At 31.7% G+C, this 26,981-nt stretch overlaps 1 protein-coding gene across 3 annotated transcripts in view; it reads right to left on the minus strand.

The window, feature by feature from the left end:
- The window catches only part of LOC143075165 (protein shifted-like), a 43,360-nt gene that overhangs the window by 12,272 nt on the left and 4,107 nt on the right, over nt 1-26,981 (minus strand). For all 3 annotated transcript variants that reach the window (XM_076250508.1, XM_076250515.1, XM_076250499.1), the window contains exon 3: nt 4,536-4,638. In XM_076250508.1, coding sequence (XP_076106623.1) covers nt 4,536-4,638 — 103 coding nt within the window. The remainder of the gene's footprint in view (nt 1-4,535; nt 4,639-26,981) is intronic.

A 26,981-nucleotide genomic window follows, 5' to 3' on the forward strand; every position in this document is an offset into this window, starting at 1 on the left:
AAAGCCCATACCGCATAGTCAGCGTTAAAAGGCCCCGATATGACAATGTAAAACGTCTTTCAGAAATTAAACAGAGATTTAGAAGATATAACAAACATTTTCTTTTAATTTAGACAACACCTGGTCATATTTTCCTAGAAGCATTTAAATATGTGGCTAGTTTGGTATAATTCACTACACCTAACCGCCTTCTCCATTGTTTCTCATTATAAAAATAATATCCAGAAAGTTGAATACCAAAAAGCAACATCGAAAAACACTCAATAAAAATCACTTGAGACATTTTTCGGAACGATAATAAGACGACAGAAACATGTACAGTAACAAAATAAAATTGTAAAGTTGCATTAATCTAAAACAATTGTAGTTCCTGAAAAAGTAAACAGGAACGTACATGTATTGTTTGTCAGGTGTACAATGTATTCCGGAACATATAAGATTTAAACCTTGTGACCAATAATTTCATAATCTTGTTTTCGTCCATTACGAAGCTTTTCTCAATTACATAAACATTTATTTTTCTTCAAATCATCGGTAAGCCCAAATTAAATAACAGCATAACTAAAATAAACATACTCAGCAGAAACCAGAGTTAATGATTTGGAGTAAGTGTATTGTGTTACCATAATAGATTTACAGACTCATCACAAAGCCGTTTATTCTAACAATTGGCAAAAATTCAGACATCGCCTAATTATAAAGATATATGTTTTATTCAATATCACTATTATTTTATAAATAGAAGAATACATTTCTAACTTTCTTATTTCGTAGGATGAGACATAAGTGGATGATGTGAATGGCTAATTATCATTAATATAGTTCAGTATATTAGCTAGAATAAGGTATTCCAATGTGGCATTCGAAAACAACAAGTAGAAAAAGCCATATAAACGGATTAAAATAAATGAAAATAATGACACACAACAAATTTTAAAACACAACACAGCATAAAGCAAAGACTAAACAACGCATACCCAGAGGCTCAAAATGCGGACAAGAGTAGATGTAAAATGGTATGTAAGCCTTCTAGTAAAATAGCGCATGTCGTGCCGTTTAAAAGGGGTTGATGATTTTGGCTATGACAAATTATATATTCCTCATTTTTTCCAAGTCCCTGTTTAAGGCCTGTCTTTTACGAAAAAATTAAAGGAACAAGTATGTATATGCGAGAAGATAAGCACGGCTGGTACGTTGTACACATCTATACTATTAAACGAGAAGACCTCATTTTTGGTATCGCTTCTCCTCCTTTCACAATAAATTAATCATCATGCCTCTGTGTCCTATAGGTAACATGTATAGTCGCATTTGTCATCCATTCTTATGATCATTAAGTTTGGGTTATTTTGGGATAAAAAACGAAAAAGAATGCGTCCGGATATTTTCCCGTCATTGGACAAAACTTTAAGTCAGATTAGACTTCCGGTTTGTGTTTTTCTGTACTTCGAACATACAAAGACTATGAAATAAAGTATATGAATTTGCTTTCTGCTATCATTTTGAGTTCTAGCATGTATCATCCTTGCTTAACGTGTTTCAGTTTGGGTTATTTTGGGAGGAAAACGAAAATGAATAATATTTGCTATTTACTATCAATTAGTTTACAGTGGCGGATCCAGAACTTTTCATGAGGTAAGGGGGGGGGGGGCGTTGACTGACCTAAAGGGGGGGGGGGGCATTACTCTCATGCTTCCCCATATAATCAACAATTTTTTTTCAACGAAATGGGGGGCAGGCCCCGCAGCCCCGCCTGGGATCCGCCTATGGTTTACTATTAACGGCGGTCACTGCGGATATATTTCTATATACTTACATACATTTACTATGAATTACTGTATTTGTTATAATTTACTATAAATTCCAATGGTTATCTTTGGGGGGGGGACTCTTTACTATTCATGGCGTTCACTGATGTATATATATACGTATATATAAGTACCTTTGACTTTTGATACCTCTCCTGAAATTCTCTGTATTGAGTAATTAAAGTATATATTCATGTTCATAGAGTACAGAAAAACAGAAGGTATAAAAATCTGTATTTGGAAAATAGGAGGATGGCAAAAAAATGTGCCCAGTCCCTAAGTACCTTTGAATTTTGATACCTCTCCTGAAATTCTCCAGTCAGTATATTTTTTTTTTACAGTTTACATACGCTCTATTTCCCCGCGATTTCGCGGGTGTGTTCTAGTCAGATATTGATAGTCTTTAAGAGCAAGTTCCTCCCCTTCACTATTGACATCCGTCGCCTTCTCAATGGTACATGTATGTAAGCCTTCTAGTAAAATAGCGCATGTCGTGCCGTTTAAAAGGGGTTGATGATTTTGGCTATGACAAATTATATATTCCTCATCATCTGCTACAGATATTCATTTCGTGGTCAATTCAAGTTTTTCATTTAGACCATCATCATGGACAATTTTAATAAATCACGAGGAGCTTACGGTACCTATGATATTCTTTATTCAAAGTCCACTGGTTTAGAGAAATAAAGTAGTCCTCACATTATAAATTTTTAAACGCTTCACTTTTTAGTGGATTTGAAAATAAAAACAAGTGCAAGCTTCATTTTTTCCAAAGTCTCTGTTTAGGGCCTGTCTTTTACGAACAAATTAAAGGAACAAGTATGTACATTGTATATGCGAGAAGATAAGCACGGCTGGTACGTTGTACACATTAGATATTGATAGTCTTTGAAAAAATTAACGTCAATCACACGTTAAAATAAGTTAAAAATAAGTTGTCGAAGAACATCACGCATCTTGATGATGTCGATTTCACATATCATTTACGAATTTTCAAATAATGAAGTTTAAATCATCCCTTCGAAAATTTTACGGACGCTATCAAGAGTTGGTTGACCGTTATGGAGGCTCTGTTTGACATATGAAGACGGGCATGTTCATATTGTCGTAACCAAAACCCGGTACTCTTTTCCCCAAATGTAACCTACAAAGTTAGACTTAACTCCATTTGTGTACTTAAATGTTCCTAATGTGGAGCAACATCTACTTTTCCTCCCGGATCACCTGAAACAATTCCCGAATTTTGTCAAGGCTTTGTCGGTTTAATTTGGCTTATGATTGTGGATGTGCCTTTGGTGTTGTACTCGCCTCTTATTTGCAAGAGTCTGGGTGTGTTGCAGTATGATTAAAATCAAACCTCTCAGCGCACCCGTTTCTGATATGTCGCGTGGAAGCTGAGAGGTTTGATTTTAATCAGACTGGGTGTTTTAGGGTTTGTTTTTGGTTTTTTTTTTTCGTTTTTTTTTTTAAATAAATACGATTCTTTTCCATTCCAAGAAATATCTAGAAAGTTGAAATTGCGTTCGGAAAAATACATTTTATCACAAAATACGCCAGATTTTTAGAAAAAATCAAAGAAGTCAGCTTGCAAAGACAATGTTTGAATAGAAAATAGAAAAATAAAGTACTCCCTACCAATGTATAAGATATTTTTCAAGAGATTGATAAGAAAACTTGTACACATTATAGAATTCCAATAGTCAAATCGACTTTAAAAATCGAAATAGTTTGTACCATTGATGTAGGTTTGTTCAGTTTGTGTGTGCCAGTGAAAAGGTTATCAATGCTCATTGCAAGTTAAATAACCATGCCGACATTTTTAACCTTTTAAACATCTGTAAGATTAGCATTCCAAACGTAAAGTTGAAGTCGATACTGTAGGATGCTAAGATATTGTTTAAACGACAGCAATGAATTTAAGTGACTAAATATAGTAATTAAAATATTCAATTTACTTAGTTTTCCAATTTATGTAAAAACTTGTGTGATATAAAACGGACATGAAAAATCCACATACATTTTGTAAGACAATGCACCAATTGCCTTGTGTCAATTTTCTATTGTAAAATAATCAACTTCACATTGTGAGATTCATTTAACATTTTCAACCATGAGCCGAAAACTCATACTTTACGGACAGAATACTCATTTATTTTTTTAACTTTTAATTTTTTCATTTATGCTGCCTCTTCCCTGTATCGTTTGTATTTCCCATATAGCTAATCTCAGTTAACTATAGCAATAATCAATTAGTAAGCATTATTTAAGGCGAGATATATGTGGTCCGTAGATTTAGAATTAATGATAAATAACGGCTATCATCAAATTACATATTGATAATCGACAACCAAATTATCCATTTTCGATTTTACATTTGGGAATTTTAATTGTAAAATAAACTCATATTATTTATATGATGACAATATATATCAAATCTATTTTAGATAACGATCGAGGAATTTTACGGGCTTTTTAGTGCATACCTGTTAATTGCAAATCCTTCAGCTTTTATCACTGCTAATCTGTTTCTACAGCTATAATAGTAACATGTTGAAACTGATTAGACACTGAACAATCTTTTGACCAATTAGTCAAAACATAATATAGAAATGTCAAGTTTCACTTTTCAAATGAATACCATTTCTACATATGTAATGTATTTCACAAAGCATGTTTACATTGGAGTTAAGGGTTCTGTAGGTGCACGTGCTAACAAGGTATACTTACTACTTGGTCCACCGGGGATTACACCAGATGTCGGAATGCTTAGAAGTGGTGTGTACAATAACTTAACGTCTAGTGTTCTCAGCTCATCAAACCAATAAGTAAACTGAAATAATAAAAAAATAACAATATTAGGTACATTTTTTTTCAAGGCATTCAAATTTCAACGATAAAAGTGCTTGGTCTTTAAATATCACGTGATTGTGAATTCATTAATATTCGTTGGATACTAATTTTCGTGGATTTTGTGGTTACAGGGGAGCCATGAATTCAAATGTTCCACGATTATAAATTTTCTAAGGGAGACTTTGCCCAGACCACGAAATTAAATATCCACGAATATGCAAGTTTTTCTGAATCCACGAAAATTGGTACTCACGAAAATAAATGAATTCACAGTATTATTTTTAGAAATTGTCATAGGTTATGATTGCCAATGAGACAACTGTTCACAAGAGACCAAAATGACACAGACATTAACAACTGAAGGTCACCGTACGGCCTTCAACAATGAGCAAAGCCCATACCGCATAGTCAGCTATAAAAGGCCCCGATATGACAATGTAAAAAAATTCAAACGAGAAAACTAACGGCCTTTTTTTGTATAAAAAAATGAACGAAAAACAAATATGTAACACATAAACAAACGACAACAACTGAATTACAGGCTCCTGACTTGGGACAGGCACATTGACATACATAAATAATGTGACGGGGTTAAACATTTTAGCGGGATCCCGACTCTCCCCCTAAGCTGGGACAGTGGTATAACAGTACAACATAAGATCGAACTATAAAAATCAGTTGAAAAAGGTTTAACTCATCAGATGGACAAAAATACAAGTGGACGTGGCCGGGTACTTGTACATCCCGACAACAAAAAGACACTAGGAACAGATCTGAGAGTACTCTCAGTTATCTGAAAGCTAGTTCAAAGCCAATAACAACTAATAAAAAAAGGTCACTATAATTCGATTTTCAGCCATAGGAGGGGGCAGGAGGACTTTAACTTAACAAATATTCGTACTCAATTTCTGCATTTTGTGACAAAATTAGTAAGTGTCTATTCTTACAAAGCCAGACTATTCGTTGAAGTAATTTGTGTACTTTTTATATCAAACCAAAGACACAAAGAATATATCTTGTTTACACTAATAATTTGTCCAATACATGTATATTGCTTTCATAGTACAATTACTTATCAGTTATTTGAGATGACGTTATTCTCGAAATTATTCTTTATAAGATAATAAAGACGTTTATTGCAATAAGCACAATTATGCTATAGCACATTTAAATTACAACAAATTAAGAATGAGTGTAGAAATCAATTGTTCAATACATTTTCACATTATTTTTGCATTATACATACATATGCCTTTCATAGTACAATTACTTATTTGAGATGACGTTTTTCTTACACTTAGAAATTAAGAATGAGTGTAAAAATCAACTTTTCAATACTTTTGCACGGTAGTTTAACAAGTTGATAACCTACGTCCTGTAACAAGCCATCTGGATTTTGATAAAAATCTTGTTCGATTGTACAAAATTGAGAATGGTAATGGGGAATGTGTCAAAGAAAAAACAACTGGACCAAAGAGCAGAAAACAGCCGAAGGCCACCAATGGGTGTACAACACAGCGAGGAAATCCCGTACACGGATGCGTGCTTCAGCTAACCTATGAACATTTGTTTCCTTTTCTTTCGCTGCTCGTTTTAAACTTTCGTATGCCGACATACAGATCACTCTGGTACGCTGTTCGTTTTAAATTTTCGTATGCTGACATAGACATCAATCGGATACGCAGGTAGTTTTAAACTTTCGTATGCCGAAATACAGATCACTCTGGTACGCTGTTAGTTTTAAATTTTCGTATGCTGACATAGACATCAATCTGATACGCAGGTAGTTTTAAACTTTCGTATGCCGAAATACAGATCACTCTGGTACGCTGTTAGTTTTAAATTTTCGTATGCTGACATACAGATCACTCTGATACGCTGTAAGTTTTAAACTTTTGTATACCGACATACAGATCAGATCAATCCGTGATACGCTGTTAGTTTTAAATTTTCGTATGCCGACATACAGATCACTCTGATACTACGTTTAGAAAGTAATTTTAAATAAATTGGCAATCTTTCTATTTTCATAAAAGAGCAAACATGTATCTGCAGACGATGCAGATTTGCTATAATTAATTTTGATACGAGGTTATTTTTTTATATTCAGATATCAGTATTGATGACAATATAAAAATTGAAATAGTTTATTAAAAGAAAATTAATAAAACGGCGATGAGAAAGATACTTTAATAAGATTGTAATAAACGACGTTTCAATCTTAGTTAAATAGTGATCATGGCAGTTTTGCTAAGCAACTCGTGTAATATTAACTTTGCCTGCGCCAAGAAGCCTTTGATTTAGCTTCTGCTTAAATTTAAATGTAGTGTATACATTTTGAAAGTTAAATAATTTTGTAAATACACTATATAGGTGGTAGCAAATTCCTCAGTCAAAGCAAGCCTTAGACGGCTCGGCTCTTCTGTTAATAAGGCACTTGAGTTTGGTCACAGCTATCCTGATAAATGTTTAATATTCAAGAATCTCGTGTTGTTAGATCGAAAATTATTATCATACAGTTCTACAAATTCAAGATATCTTAAATTTTCATACACAATTGTAATGTATCGATGATTTATTGTTGTCTACTAAACGTCCAGTGACAAATATTTCACATATTTATATTTTTCTATGTCAACAATTTTAATTTTACAATTGTTTTAAAAACTAAGCATCAAGTGTTTGGTAATGAAATGTTTATTGAAAAAGCAAAACCCTAAAATTAAAGAAAAAAATAGGGTCTTCGTAAATAGAAAATATGAAGAAACGAAATACATGTTTAACATTAATGATATAATATTTTCTACAGGAACATGGTGCTTTGAACCATTATTCATACTCAAAACTCCCTTCTTAGATATCAGTTGGTCGATAAACTCTTTTCTTTCAAGGTGTTGATTAAAGACGGGAAAGGAAAACGGAACGGTAACGGAAATTATAAATATTTCTTTCCGTTTCATTTTCTGTTCATTACCGCCGTTTAGCAACACCCTTTCTTTCTCTTAGATTAATATGGTACTTTTTTATACAGATATAACTAAGAGACGTTCTATGGTTCCAATTAGACAGCGGACGCATCACAAATACCAAATAGACATTTAGAGTTCGATCTATAGTTTTCAACAAATACAATTGTTTTTACAACATATTCGTTCTTCTTAAATGTGTCAATAAATTAAACTTTCAAAGAACTGTCGTCAAGACATTAAAAAACAAAGCACAAAACAAATTTGTATCAGGTAAAACTTTTGAGTTTCATTAATTTGGAAAGGCACATACACATGAAAATCTGTAAAAACCTGTACTTTTTTTTCATTCAAGCACTTAACTCTATAATATATAATGATATACTAGATTACATAGATAACAAGACAAAAGTACCTTCAAAACAATAATAAACTATACTATTTATACTGTTTTATAGATTGTTCGCAGTAATTGATACAAACCTCAGAGTACTTTAACCTGTTGATATGAAATTATTTGATATGATAAAAAATACTAAAATGTTGAGATCAGATCATTTAAAAGCTAAATATAAGCAGTATTGAAACCCTAATAGAAGATTTGATCTTGAAACAATTACCATTACAGATTATTCTAAGCCCGCAATGACAAAAAACTGAGTAAAAGAGTAAAATATATAAATGAAAACCATATATATAAGTATTGATTGTACATGTATATATGCGCATATATGCGCGAAGCCCGACAAAGATTTTCAGCTCGTCTTGTATTTCCCAAGTTTTCCTGCTGGTTGTGATGTCTTTCCAAACAAATGTCACAGACATTTTGTCCCCCAAATATCTTTTGTTTTGGCTCGCATGCGTCATTTTTATTCGAGGCTGACAAATATGTCTCAAATTTTGCAAATTGATAGGTTATGGGAACTTACATAGCCAGGGGACAGCACTAATCAGTTCATAAAATTTTCTTTATTTTAATTCTATATAGTGTTTTTTCATCGGATACATGTACGTTGTAAACAAAAAACCGTCCGAAGATATGGAGTTGATTATTTATTGCGCATTTGTCTTCGTAAATAAGTTAAATTGATTTAAGAAATTTGAAAAACAAGTACCTATTTGCATTAATTAAGTTTAAGTATATAAATTTACTTGCATAATTTCCAAAATTCACTTTCACTGTAAGCTATTATGATTTTGTAAGCATCTCTACTCTCAGTTATCAGATTAAGAGATTTGTAAAGTATCTCATAGCATAAATCTCTAGGATAAGTTAGTTTTATGAATGCTTTTCGTGAATTTCAAATTTTTTCTGTAAAAAGCGATTAATTATATATTTATTTTAAAGTAAAATTAAATTTATTTGTAAAACGGCATTGCATGCACTTTAGGTATGCAATTTGAAAATGAAACTTAATGACTTCACAATAAAATTGACACTTTAATCTTATAACAACACAATCTTTTTCATGGGAGTCTTAACCTATTTACTCTATAAACAGTAGAGAACATCCCCTCAATAAGATAGGGTCAGATATCCTTAAGTATGGTACACGTCTGCTAAATTATACGGATCGGCTACATTTTGCCATCAGTCTAAGCCACTCTATATTTTAATACAGAATAATGTTCTGAGAAACCAAAGGAATTCACGTTAAATTACTTTATGGATTTCTGTGGAAGTCTCTTAAGATTACGTAGATTTTATAAATACTTATTATCTATTCCTAATGTTAGCATGTGTACGAGAAATAGAGGTGCATGATTAAAAATTAGAATGAAGCAATAATGGTAAATTAACCTATTAACATGGGCATTTTAACAACTTATGTGAGGACCGTTGTACTGTAGTTCCCAATTATATACAATATCCGATATGATACGATTTTGGTTAAGGAGAAATTCGATAGCAGCTGTATCATGAGAAAACTGACCTGTCTTTGGGTCGAACTTAAGGAATCTAACTGTAAACAGTTGGGTTATTAACATGACAATGTACTTTTGAAAAAGGATGCGCAAGAGTTGTAAATGAGTGCTTAAAAATTGTAATTGGTGTTTAACGCAACTTTCCGCACTATTGGTTATTCTATTGCGACCAATTTTCATTGGCGGAGGAAGCATGGGTTCCTATAGAGGACGTTCAACAGGAAAACTGACAATTTTAATCTATGAGATTGGAGAAGTCGAACACATCTGCCACGGGGGGGGGGGGGGGGGGGGTCGTACTCGGAACCTAAGCATTGATAGGCTATGGACTATTTTACTACGCGATGTTGGAAGGCTAGTAAATAAGTACTACTAAGAGATCACTCGGCCAGCGTAGCGATTTGATGTTATAATTTAAACATGAAATTCATTAAATTAACTATGAAAATTGTGAATTATTTTACAAATGATTTAATAGCATTGTCTGTTTTCCAAATCACAAATTGTGTTGTTTGTCTGTGATGTATGTTTACACAGTTTTTGGCTGTAAAAGGGGCCCTATAAGTCCCAATTATTGTTAATACATTACGTATTTAACCTATTATGTCAGTTTGGGTTGCTCACCCAATTTTTGTCCGTATATCGGAACTGTTAACAACTGTAATAATAGAGGGAGGTTTTACAAGCTAAAAACCAGGTATAACATATCATTTTCTCCGTAAAATGTCTGTACTTAGGCAGGAATAAACGGTATATTTTTATTCGTTCCATTGGTTGAGAAAGCACAACTTCCATTTTGTCAGTTCTTATGGACATCTTTTTATTTAAATATACTTATAGTTTGACCGTTTCGGAATTCTTATTTGCATATTAAATACCTATAGTTTGACCGTTTCGGAATTCTTATTTGCATATTAAATACCTATAGTTTGACCGTTTCGGAATTCTTATTTGCATATTAAATACCTATAGTTTGACCGTTTCGGAATTCTTATTTGCATATTAAATCTTCTAACTTTACGTAAGCGAATAATCATTTCTGTAGACTGTTTTGATAATCGAGATTATGTACTTCTTTTGATAATAATGACGTAAAATATACATTTTGACAATCGTATTGTATATAAGCGACTTCGATTTTTAGCTTGTTTTCACGTGATAACATCGTCACACGTTTGACTAAAAGTTGGAAAATAATAAGAGATTGATTGTTGCAGTAATGAACTATTATGAGGATAATTAAAAAGTTTATTTCAATTCTATAATCATCTTATTGACGTTCTTTATACGTACACTTTTATTCATGTTTAAAACATCACCATTGCCCATATAATCTAAGTCTAAAAATAAAGGTTTTCGCTATTAGAATAAAAATACAGAAAAAATAATTAACGAAATCACTATTTAAAATCAGAACATATCAGAACTAGACAACAATAAAGTTTGTTTTAAAGTTCGTAAATTACAACGCAATAACGATCAAAGACGAACTCCGTATAAAGATTTATTTGTTATCTTTGAGATTAAGCATGGACTTCGTCTGGAACTGAGATAATATCATATAAGAAATGTCAATTAATTAAATACACGGTGACGCAAGGTCTATATGCTTCCTTAGATGAACATCAGTCTTCAGTATTTTTTTTTTTATCAACTATTTATAATTTATCACATGAAAATAAACTATAAACTGTCTGTATGAAGATTTTTTTTTTACTACTGCGGTTAAATCATCATATCCCTGTCACAGTACATTGGGAGAGGTCACACATTTTGTTTTGAACACACATAAACATGTTGCATTAACATTAAAAACTGAAAAAAATCTCTTTTCTAATGTAGATTATCATTCAATGAAACTTCTTCAGAAAGATGCACATTTGCATAGAATTCCTCAGTCAAAGCAAGCCTTAGACGGCTCGGCTCTTCTGTTAATAAGGCACTTGAGTTTGGTCACAGCTATCCTGATAAATGTTTAATATTCAAGAATCTCGTGTTGTTAGATCGAAAATTATTATCATACAGTTCTACAAATTCAAGATATCTTAAATTTTCATACACAATTGTAATGTATCGATGATTTATTGTTGTCTACTAAACGTCCAGTGACAAATATTTCACATATTTATATTTTTCTATGTCAACAATTTTAATTTTACAATTGTTTTAAAAACTAAGCATCAAGTGTTTGGTAATGAAATGTTTATTGAAAAAGCAAAACCCTAAAATTAAAGAAAAAAATAGGGTCTTCGTAAATAGAAAATATGAAGAAACGAAATACATGTTTAACATTAATGATATAATATTTTCTACAGGAACATGGTGCTTTGAACCATTATTCATACTCAAAACTCCCTTCTTAGATATCAGTTGGTCGATAAACTCTTTTCTTTCAAGGTGTTGATTAAAGACGGGAAAGGAAAACGGAACGGTAACGGAAATTATAAATATTTCTTTCCGTTTCATTTTCTGTTCATTACCGCCGTTTAGCAACACCCTTTCTTTCTCTTAGATTAATATGGTACTTTTTTATACAGATATAACTAAGAGACGTTCTATGGTTCCAATTAGACAGCGGACGCATCACAAATACCAAATAGACATTTAGAGTTCGATCTATAGTTTTCAACAAATACAATTGTTTTTACAACATATTCGTTCTTCTTAAATGTGTCAATAAATTAAACTTTCAAAGAACTGTCGTCAAGACATTAAAAAACAAAGCACAAAACAAATTTGTATCAGGTAAAACTTTTGAGTTTCATTAATTTGGAAAGGCACATACACATGAAAATCTGTAAAAACCTGTACTTTTTTTTCATTCAAGCACTTAACTCTATAATATATAATGATATACTAGATTACATAGATAACAAGACAAAAGTACCTTCAAAACAATAATAAACTATACTATTTATACTGTTTTATAGATTGTTCGCAGTAATTGATACAAACCTCAGAGTACTTTAACCTGTTGATATGAAATTATTTGATATGATAAAAAATACTAAAATGTTGAGATCAGATCATTTAAAAGCTAAATATAAGCAGTATTGAAACCCTAATAGAAGATTTGATCTTGAAACAATTACCATTACAGATTATTCTAAGCCCGCAATGACAAAAAACTGAGTAAAAGAGTAAAATATATAAATGAAAACCATATATATAAGTATTGATTGTACATGTATATATGCGCATATATGCGCGAAGCCCGACAAAGATTTTCAGCTCGTCTTGTATTTCCCAAGTTTTCCTGCTGGTTGTGATGTCTTTCCAAACAAATGTCACAGACATTTTGTCCCCCAAATATCTTTTGTTTTGGCTCGCATGCGTCATTTTTATTCGAGGCTGACAAATATGTCTCAAATTTTGCAAATTGATAGGTTATGGGAACTTACATAGCCAGGGGACAGCACTAATCAGTTCATAAAATTTTCTTTATTTTAATTCTATATAGTGTTTTTTCATCGGATACATGTACGTTGTAAACAAAAAACCGTCCGAAGATATGGAGTTGATTATTTATTGCGCATTTGTCTTCGTAAATAAGTTAAATTGATTTAAGAAATTTGAAAAACAAGTACCTATTTGCATTAATTAAGTTTAAGTATATAAATTTACTTGCATAATTTCCAAAATTCACTTTCACTGTAAGCTATTATGATTTTGTAAGCATCTCTACTCTCAGTTATCAGATTAAGAGATTTGTAAAGTATCTCATAGCATAAATCTCTAGGATAAGTTAGTTTTATGAATGCTTTTCGTGAATTTCAAATTTTTTCTGTAAAAAGCGATTAATTATATATTTATTTTAAAGTAAAATTAAATTTATTTGTAAAACGGCATTGCATGCACTTTAGGTATGCAATTTGAAAATGAAACTTAATGACTTCACAATAAAATTGACACTTTAATCTTATAACAACACAATCTTTTTCATGGGAGTCTTAACCTATTTACTCTATAAACAGTAGAGAACATCCCCTCAATAAGATAGGGTCAGATATCCTTAAGTATGGTACACGTCTGCTAAATTATACGGATCGGCTACATTTTGCCATCAGTCTAAGCCACTCTATATTTTAATACAGAATAATGTTCTGAGAAACCAAAGGAATTCACGTTAAATTACTTTATGGATTTCTGTGGAAGTCTCTTAAGATTACGTAGATTTTATAAATACTTATTATCTATTCCTAATGTTAGCATGTGTACGAGAAATAGAGGTGCATGATTAAAAATTAGAATGAAGCAATAATGGTAAATTAACCTATTAACATGGGCATTTTAACAACTTATGTGAGGACCGTTGTACTGTAGTTCCCAATTATATACAATATCCGATATGATACGATTTTGGTTAAGGAGAAATTCGATAGCAGCTGTATCATGAGAAAACTGACCTGTCTTTGGGTCGAACTTAAGGAATCTAACTGTAAACAGTTGGGTTATTAACATGACAATGTACTTTTGAAAAAGGATGCGCAAGAGTTGTAAATGAGTGCTTAAAAATTGTAATTGGTGTTTAACGCAACTTTCCGCACTATTGGTTATTCTATTGCGACCAATTTTCATTGGCGGAGGAAGCATGGGTTCCTATAGAGGACGTTCAACAGGAAAACTGACAATTTTAATCTATGAGATTGGAGAAGTCGAACACATCTGCCACGGGGGGGGGGGGGGGGGGGGGGTCGTACTCGGAACCTAAGCATTGATAGGCTATGGACTATTTTACTACGCGATGTTGGAAGGCTAGTAAATAAGTACTACTAAGAGATCACTCGGCCAGCGTAGCGATTTGATGTTATAATTTAAACATGAAATTCATTAAATTAACTATGAAAATTGTGAATTATTTTACAAATGATTTAATAGCATTGTCTGTTTTCCAAATCACAAATTGTGTTGTTTGTCTGTGATGTATGTTTACACAGTTTTTGGCTGTAAAAGGGGCCCTATAAGTCCCAATTATTGTTAATACATTACGTATTTAACCTATTATGTCAGTTTGGGTTGCTCACCCAATTTTTGTCCGTATATCGGAACTGTTAACAACTGTAATAATAGAGGGAGGTTTTACAAGCTAAAAACCAGGTATAACATATCATTTTCTCCGTAAAATGTCTGTACTTAGGCAGGAATAAACGGTATATTTTTATTCGTTCCATTGGTTGAGAAAGCACAACTTCCATTTTGTCAGTTCTTATGGACATCTTTTTATTTAAATATACTTATAGTTTGACCGTTTCGGAATTCTTATTTGCATATTAAATACCTATAGTTTGACCGTTTCGGAATTCTTATTTGCATATTAAATACCTATAGTTTGACCGTTTCGGAATTCTTATTTGCATATTAAATACCTATAGTTTGACCGTTTCGGAATTCTTATTTGCATATTAAATCTTCTAACTTTACGTAAGCGAATAATCATTTCTGTAGACTGTTTTGATAATCGAGATTATGTACTTCTTTTGATAATAATGACGTAAAATATACATTTTGACAATCGTATTGTATATAAGCGACTTCGATTTTTAGCTTGTTTTCACGTGATAACATCGTCACACGTTTGACTAAAAGTTGGAAAATAATAAGAGATTGATTGTTGCAGTAATGAACTATTATGAGGATAATTAAAAAGTTTATTTCAATTCTATAATCATCTTATTGACGTTCTTTATACGTACACTTTTATTCATGTTTAAAACATCACCATTGCCCATATAATCTAAGTCTAAAAATAAAGGTTTTCGCTATTAGAATAAAAATACAGAAAAAATAATTAACGAAATCACTATTTAAAATCAGAACATATCAGAACTAGACAACAATAAAGTTTGTTTTAAAGTTCGTAAATTACAACGCAATAACGATCAAAGACGAACTCCGTATAAAGATTTATTTGTTATCTTTGAGATTAAGCATGGACTTCGTCTGGAACTGAGATAATATCATATAAGAAATGTCAATTAATTAAATACACGGTGACGCAAGGTCTATATGCTTCCTTAGATGAACATCAGTCTTCAGTATTTTTTTTTTTATCAACTATTTATAATTTATCACATGAAAATAAACTATAAACTGTCTGTATGAAGATTTTTTTTTTACTACTGCGGTTAAATCATCATATCCCTGTCACAGTACATTGGGAGAGGTCACACATTTTGTTTTGAACACACATAAACATGTTGCATTAACATTAAAAACTGAAAAAAATCTCTTTTCTAATGTAGATTATCATTCAATGAAACTTCTTCAGAAAGATGCACATTTGCATAGAATGCACTAAAAAACGTTGAAATATAATAACAGTTCAAAAAGAGTACGACATAATGTGTGATTTCTTTTCACCTTTAAAAATAACTCATCATCTTTTTGAAGATGTATGCCAAATTATATGTGCATCGCCCATTTTCTATAACTTCCAGAGTATGTTTTATAGATACACATATGTATTATAATAAACAATACTAGAGGTGTATAATACTTTTATATGTCTCTTACAATACCATACACAAGTGCTTACATTTAAATGCTATTTAAGTTCAATTTCAATCATTATCTTGTTTATTTAAATAAGAAAGGTATTACAAATGTACATCGATGTCCGTTCAAATAACTGAGATTATAAAAATATGGTCACTTGGATAACTATTGGACCTTTTTCGTGTATCTGGTAGTAAACCCAATGTGAAAGGCGTGCGTTTGGCTCTGTTGGGTATATAAATATGCAGTCACTTCTAGTCAGACTAGAGGCGTTAAATCGGCTGTCTCAAGTTTCCAATAGAAACTGGAAGATGGCAAAACATAGAAAGAGAAAACAGAAAATGTGTATTGTGTAATTCAGATGCCATTGGTGATGAATACCATTAAATTTTTCATTGTTCAGCTTTTGATAATTGTAGAAAACAATGTATTGCATTTTACTATAGAAATAGACCAAACACATTGAAGTTTTATAACTTAATGAATTAAAAAAAAAACGTACAGAACTGAACGAACTATGTAAACTTATTAAGGAGATCAATAACGAATTAAACTTTTCTGGGTGAACTATTGTGAATGCCTCTATCTACTTTTGTACATTATTTATGTATGTTATTGTATTGAAATATGTATAATTATCTCTATACCTTTGTAATTTGGTTTGTGAGAATAAAGATATATAGTAGGAAGAGTACACATTAAAGAATCCTTGCACGGTCAAATTTCTAGCATGTTCAACCAAACCCTTTTCCTACGGTAAGCTGAACCCCCCTACCTTCATCACAGTTGATATACATTGAAAATTCTACATATTTGATACATTGTGTGTTGAATATGCATGTAATGTATTCCAATAAACAATTTGTCAAGCAGATACATTCAATACTCTCGGTAGTTTTCCCACCAATTATACCTACTTTTTAGTATTGCTACTGAACGTTTAGAACACAACAATCAATAAAATGTCATAAGTATAGACATAATGATATGGAGTTAATTTCACAAAAATTAGACTAACGACTAAGATTTTTCGTAAGTACATTTATGCTGAATTGTTCTAGGCTTACGATCAATCTTTATCTCGTCAGAGAAAGAGACTCAGAGGCTTGCAATGCTCGCATGTACAATATGAAAATAAGAAGATGTGGTAAGATTGCAATAAAACAAATATCCAACAAAGTCCAAATATCGTGAAGTTAAGCAATTATAGGTCACTGTATGGCCTTGTAAACCAACCCAAGGCCCCGACATGACAAAATGTGAAGCAATTCAAACGGGAAAAAGCGAAGATCTGATTTATGATTTTAAAATAATAAAACGAAAAACAGATACTGTTTCATGTGTATAGTGACAGCAACCAACACACACCACCAAATAACAGCATCAGTATTCACGCCAATAACCGTACTTACATCGTACGAAACATGCAATATACGATAGACTGTTCTATTTACTTTGGCGATCCCCTTTAAAACTTGCGGTTGTCTTTATTTTGAAAATCTTCCAAGTCAATACTTTATTTATTCAATTTTTCAATTAATAAAACATTAAAAGAAGATAACATTCTTTATTTTTCTGTCAATATTTTATGTAAACTGCATTAAAATCTTACATACTGACTAATTTAAACAGATTAAAGCAATATCACATTTCTCTGGACTTAAATTATGTTAAAGTATTTTTAGTGTTGACTTTTAAATATTTGCCAACTAATATTTATACTTTATTATAGTGTTTACAGCTTAAAAGATTGAATCACACAAGCTGGACATATGAATGGTATATAACATAATAGAATTGTGTTTCCGGTTTGTGAATATCCAGTTCAGGATTCAAATGCAATTTCAAGGTAGCAAAGACAGCTAACGGTTTCAAAACCATAATTTCGGCATGCAGTGTTTTAAACCTTGTATTCGGTTTTAATATATTTGAGAAAAAGCCCATGACTCAATATTTTATTTATTGTTTTTCATAAACTTAAAGCCACGGATACATTGCTTTCGTTGTTGTTGTTCCTGTTTCTGTAGGGACATGTACCTAGCCAGTTTTCCTCTGTGTAGCATACTATTCGTAAACACTTCTCTGGTTGATGCTATTTGAACCTTTTCAAACACTCAAGATTTAGTTTAATATTCTCTTGCACATGTAATTTATTTTTATCAGATGACAATTGTCTGTGCTATTATAAATAACATTTTAAAAAGTTGCATAATAATCTTGCCTAGTACGCTTAATCAAGTCCTTGAATTGCACATTCCCAGTATCATAATGTTATGGAAGACCACGGGATATTTCATGGTTATAGAATAAAAGGAAGAGAATGAATTTGCATGTATTCAGTGTATAAATTCCCTATCCGTATACTTAGCAAACCCAAATGAAAAGGACACATGCTTGATTTTAGTCGATCCCTTGCACCAATGTTTTGTTCTACTATAGATTTCGATAACGCTATAAATTTGCTTATTGAAACACAGATTAACATTCGTAAAAAGCAAGGAGTACAACAATTCTTTAGTCCAGAAAGGATTTCAGACAGGATCACTTAAACTCCCCCACAAACCATGTGTAAACCGTGTAAACTATAATGTCTGAATGAAAGTATGGTATCAACATACTGAGATATTTGCTTTATGAATGATCCAGATGATGCATGAAACGCGTGTACATGTATATCACAATAGATATAGAAACGTCTGTCAAGTTTTCTTGGCATTTATTATGCTTTATTTACGTTTCCTCGTGCTGGTTCTTTCTGTTGTTATCGTAAGAATCTACGCGAGGAAAAGTAAATAAAGGATAATACAAAAGAAAAGACAAACGTTTAGAAACAAGAAGCTATTTGTATTACTAATATCGTTTTCCTTATTTTGAAATCAATACATGGTTCTTTACGATTTTTAGTACTTCTGTTTTGTAAATGTCAATTTAAAGGACTGTTCAAGTGGGTTGAACGTTTATCCAGATTGAAGGTACATCGCACGATTTGTCATATACATGTATTTTGCGTTTCATTGAACATTCATCAAACCTGAGTAAGTTGCATGAGATTTTTGGTATATGTTGATGAAACAGCAACCCAACGATATCCTTTATTTTTCAGTTAAGATGTCATTTTGTTTTGTACGTAGTACATTCCTTAAAAATGAACAAGTCAATCACCGGCACTTTATTTTTCTAGGATAAACTGTAAGTTTCCAAGAAAGACAACCACAAACAAGTTTCTTGACTTGTGATTGGCACGTGCAAATAGTCGCCATAACAAACTTGCTTTATTGGTTCGAATGATTACTCAAAAGAAAGTGATAAATACCACAGAGGACCCAGCATGAGTAAATAATAAATTGATTTGTGATGTAATTTTACAAGTACATGTACTAACGTTTACTCTTTGTATGAACGTAGCTTATACCAACAGAAGTCAGAAATGTTACCGAAGTACCGCTTATACATTTAAAAATTCAAAGGGGTGTTAGTGGTAAAAAGTATTTTTCACTGAACTAGTACAAATTTTGTTGAGATGCCAGCTGAAGCCCATCTCCGATTGCGGTTGTGGCCTTGGTTTGTTTTGAGCTCTTATGTCGGGTTGCTGTCTCTTTGACACATTCCCCGTTTCAATTCTAAATTGTAGTTTGTACATATTCAAAAGGGGGACTCGTTGAACTTAAATCATTATCATTATTATCATATTATGGTTCTCTTCCTTACATGTAGTTGAGACACATCTATTGGTGGTGAATAATTGTGCTTCAACAATAAATGATAGCCTTCTCTTTGTCTATCAATTCAAATGAGATTATTAAAGGAATTACAAAACCTCTATTTTCTATTTGTTCGACCTTCACTTGTTTTCCATTGTATATAATACATCAAGTAATATCTGTATGATAACTTAATGGAAAAACGACCTTCTTTCAAATTTGAACAATTCCCACTGAAAATATTACGATATGAAACACGTACTCCTAATAGTTTAATGAGTTTGCTGTAGGACAGATTATCATGGGCTTAGGTGCAGGTGCTTAATTGGTACGAGACGAAATATTACAAATATTAAATTTTAGACTAAAAAATCAGATATTCTATTTGCTATGACAAAGATATAAAATCTAAAGATAAAACGAAGTCAGTCTACGGATTAAAATCAGTGTAAGAAGATAAAGATGAAAAACATTGTAAATTCACATGTCAACACAATTCTGACCGGAGTTTAATACCGGATTAGTGGACGTGTCAGGAGGTCAAATGGTATGTCAAATAGCTTTAGTTACACATTGAAAATTTCAAATGATGTCCAGTCATGCCTTCCAATGTGAAAAAATATTAAATTTGTGAGAATGATATTTTTAATACGTATAAGTGAAACCCGGGGAGCAGTTGTGAGAAACAGCTATAAACTTGAATAAGTCTGATCAGAGCTTTACATCTTTAGATTCTGGATTAAGCGTGTCCGTTTTTTGCATTTTTTTTCTATTCAGAGCATTGATCAAGCAGTGAGATACCAAATTTTCAACCAGAATCGATAAAGAAGAATTAAAAATAATCACAAAACTATTACCTGATATTTTTAAAAAAGAAGATATTATTTTCATTAAAGCTATATACATGACTTTTAATATATACACACTGTAATAAAACTGAATTGTCCAATCAAAAGATCAATTATCCAATAGATAAATATGATTCGTTCTTCAAATTATTTCAAATAATATACTATGTCTGCTATACACATTAGTCAAACATCCTAATGAAGGTATTTTCAGTCGTTCACCCCCTTCACAACGGAGCCTCGGTTCCCGAGTGACCAAGAAGTTCACAAATAGTGATCTCTAGCCTGACAACACTAATGTTTTGAGTTCGAAACCTGCTTTTGGCAAGTTGCGTTTGGTTCAGTCCATAATTGACTAGGATTGCCGGTTTGTATACCAAATATCGGTGGTTCTCGCGGAGTATTTCGACTTCCTCCAATAAAATTTAGCCGCCATGATTTAGCAATTAAAGTGTACTGAAAACCACAATATCCTTACTAAAAACTTTCAAGAAACAAACAACAATTAAGTCCAACAATTGCCCTTACGACTTAGTTGACCGATACGATATTTGTACCCACATGTGATTTACTTCACGACAAATACGTTTTCGCAGTCATAGATCCTAACGGTACTACGAAAGTTCTCTGATTAGAAACTGATTGTGACATGTTTGACTGGGAATACATTTGCATATAGATAGTACGTGATGTGTGCGTACAGGCAAGTTAGTTTTCCACTGTGATTTATTCTAATTGAATATTTGGGTTTAGACCTCGACTGCTGTCAGTTTTCATTTATTCTCATGTACATTTGACAAATCTCACTTCGTCCTCGTGTATCTTACTTGGCGTAGTGTCAGATTTCTTGAAATCTACACTTTTTTTCAAATCTGAATACTTTCAAAACAATAGCGTTTTCATGGTGCAGTACTATTTATGATTAGGGTTTTGATTGCGGTCGTCAGTTATACGTTGGAGGTTACTGCAGTACTAAGGATAAACAATACTAACAAAGACGTATATCACAAAAAGAAAATACTAAACGAATTCAATGGATGATTTGAAGATAACATACCGGGATTAATTTTATACATGTTAAGGATGGTTGATATCATAATGCGTTTTTTTTTTTTTTTTTTTTTTTTTTTTTTTTAAATATCCACATTTAGTGCAATAAAGAAGTGTTTTTTTAACAATTAAAAGGGATAAACCAGACTTTTTCTCAATTACCTAACAAACTCATTCATAAATGTGTTAGTCTAGTGCATCATTTCATTGTCTACAAATGAACATACGTGATATTGTAAATAAAACATGTTAAAGCCTTTCCCAATGCAGTGCATTCTATCACAAAATTGATACATATACAATGAGTGTCTAAGTTATCATCCGTTCTTAGATATCAAATCCCCTTTTTTACTTTTGACAGTGAAATTGTGGCTAATTCTCAATTGACATGCATAATTATGTAACATCTCATAGGCCCCCTTTTTGTTTCGGGTACTGTTTCAGTCATTCCAATTTCGACTTATTGCTTTTTGAATTCCCCCTTTACGCTTGATTTCAGTCATTATCATCAGCATGAATATTCGCATAATCCGAATGTTACATAATTTGAACAAAACAACTATGTTAGGAGTAAAAAAGTATGGGAATCAAAATCGTACAACAAAATTGAAATGTTAATTCCTGAATTATAAATAAAAGTTGCGTAATAAAATTCCACTTCGTTTCTGATACCCCCAAAAGACTTCGCATTCATAGAATCAATTTATTGTGTAGCAGACGCAAATTATGACAGGCGCGTGCTCTCTATCATAAGTAAAAAAAAAATAATACATTGCAATATGTTTAAACTTCTACATTTTATATAATAACTGCTATTCATCTTTCAATTGAGATTACTTATGTTACAGCAATTTTTCGTGCATCAATCTGTTATACTTAAAGGGGATCTAACGGGTGAATACAAATACATAAATTAAAATTAAGTTGTAATCCTCCAAACTGAATAAATACTTAAAAGATATTAAAAATTCTGACCAAAAGAGTTGTGTCATCGTTTTAATTTGGAATGTGAAAACGTTAGCGCTTTTATCAGTATCTTACAACCACCTTTCATGTTGTTTTTTTTCTTTCTTTCTTTTTATAAACACTTTGATATTTATATCACGTGCAGCTCATCATTTTCAACAGAAGAAACGTATCAAGGGACTTAACCATCTTAAAGAAGTAAATAATACATAGAAGTGTTAAATAATGACGGCATTCTCACTAACAATAATCACTATATCTAGATAAATAAACACCAGGAATCTATGCAGTTGTGATTTGGCAAAATACATATAAACATCAATTTCTAACTGTTATATGAAACAATAAACAAATCGTAAAGTAATAACATCAGAATTACATCCCGTGATAAAATTGCAAGTGCTCAGTACTATTGCTGTCTGTCAAAGTTAACTCAAATGAAGTGAAGGAAAAAACATGGCCTTTTCTTATATTGTGCTGTATTGTCACAGGTTACATGTATAAGTGGGGAAAGTTGGGCACCATGTTAAACCCCCGCCACATTCTTTATGTGCCTGTCCCAAGTCCGAAGCCTGTAGTTCAGTCTGTAATTCTGTCATATTTGTTTTTTGCATTGCAAATTGTTTTGTTTCAAAATTTTCATTGTTGAAGGCCGTGAGGTTGATTATCATGGATTGATTTGAACTTTGGTAGATATTTGTCTCATTGGCAATCATAACTCATCTCCTAGTTTTTATGTATACTTCATCTTTGACCCCCTTTCCCCCTTCCCAAAGTAAAAGCACTTTTCAAAAACTAAAGTTTGTTGTTTAATTTATACAACTATTAAATGTTCCTTTCAAACACATGTTATTATCATTTCCTATTTATGCTTTGACCCTTTGTTCCCCATTTCTGACTTTTTTACCCATTTTATATGTTTGTTTTGTTTACACATCGTTGTCAATATAATGGAATTTTATACAACTGTTATACAAGTGAGAGGTTTAGCTAGCTATTTAACCAGGTTTAATCCACCATTTTCTACGTAAGAAAAAAGCCGGTACCAAGTCAGGAATATGACTGTTATTAACCATTCGTTTGATGTATCTGAGCTTTTCATTTTGCCATTTGATACGGAGCTTTCCGTTTTGAATTTTCCTCGGAGTTCTTAATTTTTGTACTTTTACTCTTTTTTTTTAAAATTAGAGACAAAAGTCATAACAAAGACAATAAAAAGAATGTTTAACATACATATATATATATATATTTGTGAAACTATAGACACGGGATCACGTTTTCTAGATGTACAATGTTTTTAGATTGCTATCAGTAAGTGCAGAAAGGCATTATTTAGAATTGTTTTTACACGAATTCGCGTTTTGCCGAGTGTTATAGCGAATCGAATTAATGAACAACACGTTTTTAAACATTTTTCCGTGTATCAAGATAATAGTTGAAGGTTAAACACTAGTTGTGTGACTGAACTATCCACATATCTCATCAATTGTTCTAATCATTAAGTAAATGTTTCTGTCAGATCTTTGGGCTCTGTGTAGCAATTTGGTGCTGGGACACAGACAAATAGAGTTCCTAATGTAGACAGTTTGTAACTTGCATACACCTTCAAAATGCATTCTTTTATACTATATGCCTAAAATAGCATATTTAGGAAGCCTTCAAAAAAAGAAAAGAAAAATACAATTTACAGGATATTTGTTCGAGACATTTCTTGTAAAGTGTTTTTCTTTTTGAAATAAAATTGAGAATGGAAATGGGGAATGTGTCAAAGAGACAACAAGGCTTCGTAAACATGCTTTATGTTTATATTTGTATAAAAAGGTTTATATTAAGTATGTACTGTTGGTCTGCTGTCTCAGGTTGCAAGCAAAGAAAAAAATTAGAACAAATTTAATTCCAGGAGCACACAGTAAAGAAGAAAAAAAAAGATTTATTAATCATTGACCGATACACAAACAATATTTTTTCCGTTCGGTTAAATTTGATACCACTAAATTTGAGAACGGTCAGAATTTAATCATTCTTTTTAGTTTGTATGATTATCACACATTTTAATTCGAGATTTTCTTTTGGATTTTCCCACTTGCAGCACTGGCACAACTTCGTTCTGAATCTTCCATGTAAAAAAAAGTTGTTCCAAAATTGTATGTAGTCATTACTCTTAACCTGAACGACCTGTTTGTATGTGATTTCATCTTCAGGTGTTTAAGAAATGTTTTAAGACATCTTCTGTTTCTATGATTGTTTTGTTTTATCTTAAGATGTGATGAATTACAACAAATATTTGTCTTATTATCAAATATTGTATGATTAGTTGTGGTAATATGCGTTAAGTCTCCCACTATGCTATGAAATTGATCACGATAAATTATCTGCCTTCAAAGTCAAGTAATTATTTGTTTATTTTATTACATTGTTCATTAACAAGTTAAGTTATAAGTGGTTTTTCAATTTTTTTTCAAATTTGCTTCAATGAAATTTCACTTTTTGTCTTTACTATTCATATTACTGCTATACATAGTATTGATAGAAAGAAAATCTTTACACAGCCCTTTTAGAAATTTCAGTTTGATTCCTAAGACATTTTCTAAGGTAGGGACCAAAATATTAACCAAACAAAGTTATTCATGCTGGCTGAAGTTACTATGTGTTTGAATTCAGTTGATAATAATTAGGGGTATATGTTTATAAAACATAAGCCCAGCTCAGAATAAAATAAAACTAGAAAAGACAGAACCATAGAAAAATATTCAAATAAAAATACATCCTTATCAAGTGTTCCTGTCCTAGTAAAACAATATGATAACTTAACAGACTAAAATTGAGAATGGGAACGGGAAATGTATCAAAGAAATAACAACCCGACCAAAGAATAGAAAACAGCCAAAGAGGTCTTCAACACAGCAAGAAAATCCCGCATCCGACGCAGGCTTCAGCTTGACTATTATAAACAAAAATGTGTACTATTATACGAGGACGTTACACTAAACTCTAAAACATATAAACGAACCAAAATTGTAAAAAATATCAGACTGAAAAAGGCAAGAAGTTGACTGGGACAGGAGCAAAAATGCGGCAGTGTTATAAACAGGTTTTGCGAGATCTCAACCCTCTCTCTACATATACCTATAGCCAATGTTGAATCAAAAAGAAATCACAGCATTACGCACAGTATAACTCAGTTTAAAAAATGTCCGAGTCCGTTGTTATACATGTATAAGGTAACAGAAGAAACTTAAAAAATACTACATGTTAAAAATTCTGTCGAATAAGTATACACGATAGTCATCATTTAATATCATTTAAATGTAAAAATATGCATTATATGAAATACCCTTGCAAGGTGTATTTTTGTTATCAATTTGAAACATTTCAATATATGCACCCGTATTTAGAATAGCGAACTGGTATAGTAATCATGCTCACGCGTATATATAACAGTACACCATATGATATTTAATAAACCAAGAATGAACGTTATTCTATTTCTATAGAACGCTTTATATTTCAAATAAATGATAAATGATTTAATGTATTGTGCATATATTGTAAAAGAGCGACATGTCATTATTAATTGCAACAATTAAATGTACATTTTGAGCAGAAGCAGTGACCTATGATATTTTTCTAAATCATCAATTCATAAATCTATTTTACTTCTGTCAATGAAATATCTGTTATAAGGAAACAAAAACGTTTTGATATTCTTCTTTTTATGTCGGAGAAGATTGATCGAGTAAAAATTGAATTGCATAATTCATTTTTAAGTTTGAAAATTGAAATTAAAGAAACCCGAACACTAAACATTTATTTGAAAAAAAACATCAGTAAGGTTAAATTTTATGTTCAGTGAGATGGTTTATCTGTATTAAAATTCACGATCGAATTTATTTTGCTTTTTCTGTCTGCTTTTTGAAATATTTGATTTAATGGATTTGCATTTTAAGTTAAAGTACCTTTTTTCTTTTTTATTTATCAAAAGCGACGCAGACAATCATAATTCAAGATTATAGACTTAGGCTTGATTGACCGAATACGGAATTCGTACGTGGTTAAACAGTCAATATTTGTAAGGTATTACTTAACCAGAGTAAATTGATGCTTAAATAGTTTAATAGCGTCTGAAATTTTGTGTGAAGACAATTTTATTTCTGTATCACTAGCTGGAGACACCGAACTGTATTTGTATACCTCTTAAACGGGGAGTCTTCTTTTAAGTCGCCTGTAGTTCTTATTTAATTGTCGGTGTAAAATTGCCGTTAAAAGAATATAAAATAACATTACTTGACAAGATTTTATGTCCCAATAAAAAAGAAATAAGTTTGATAAGTAAATGGTTTTAACCGACTCCCCCTACAGAGCAATAAAGAA

This window comes from Mytilus galloprovincialis, chromosome 1 (genome assembly GCF_965363235.1).
Source record: "Mytilus galloprovincialis chromosome 1, xbMytGall1.hap1.1, whole genome shotgun sequence".
Lineage (NCBI taxonomy): Eukaryota > Metazoa > Mollusca > Bivalvia > Mytilida > Mytilidae > Mytilus > Mytilus galloprovincialis.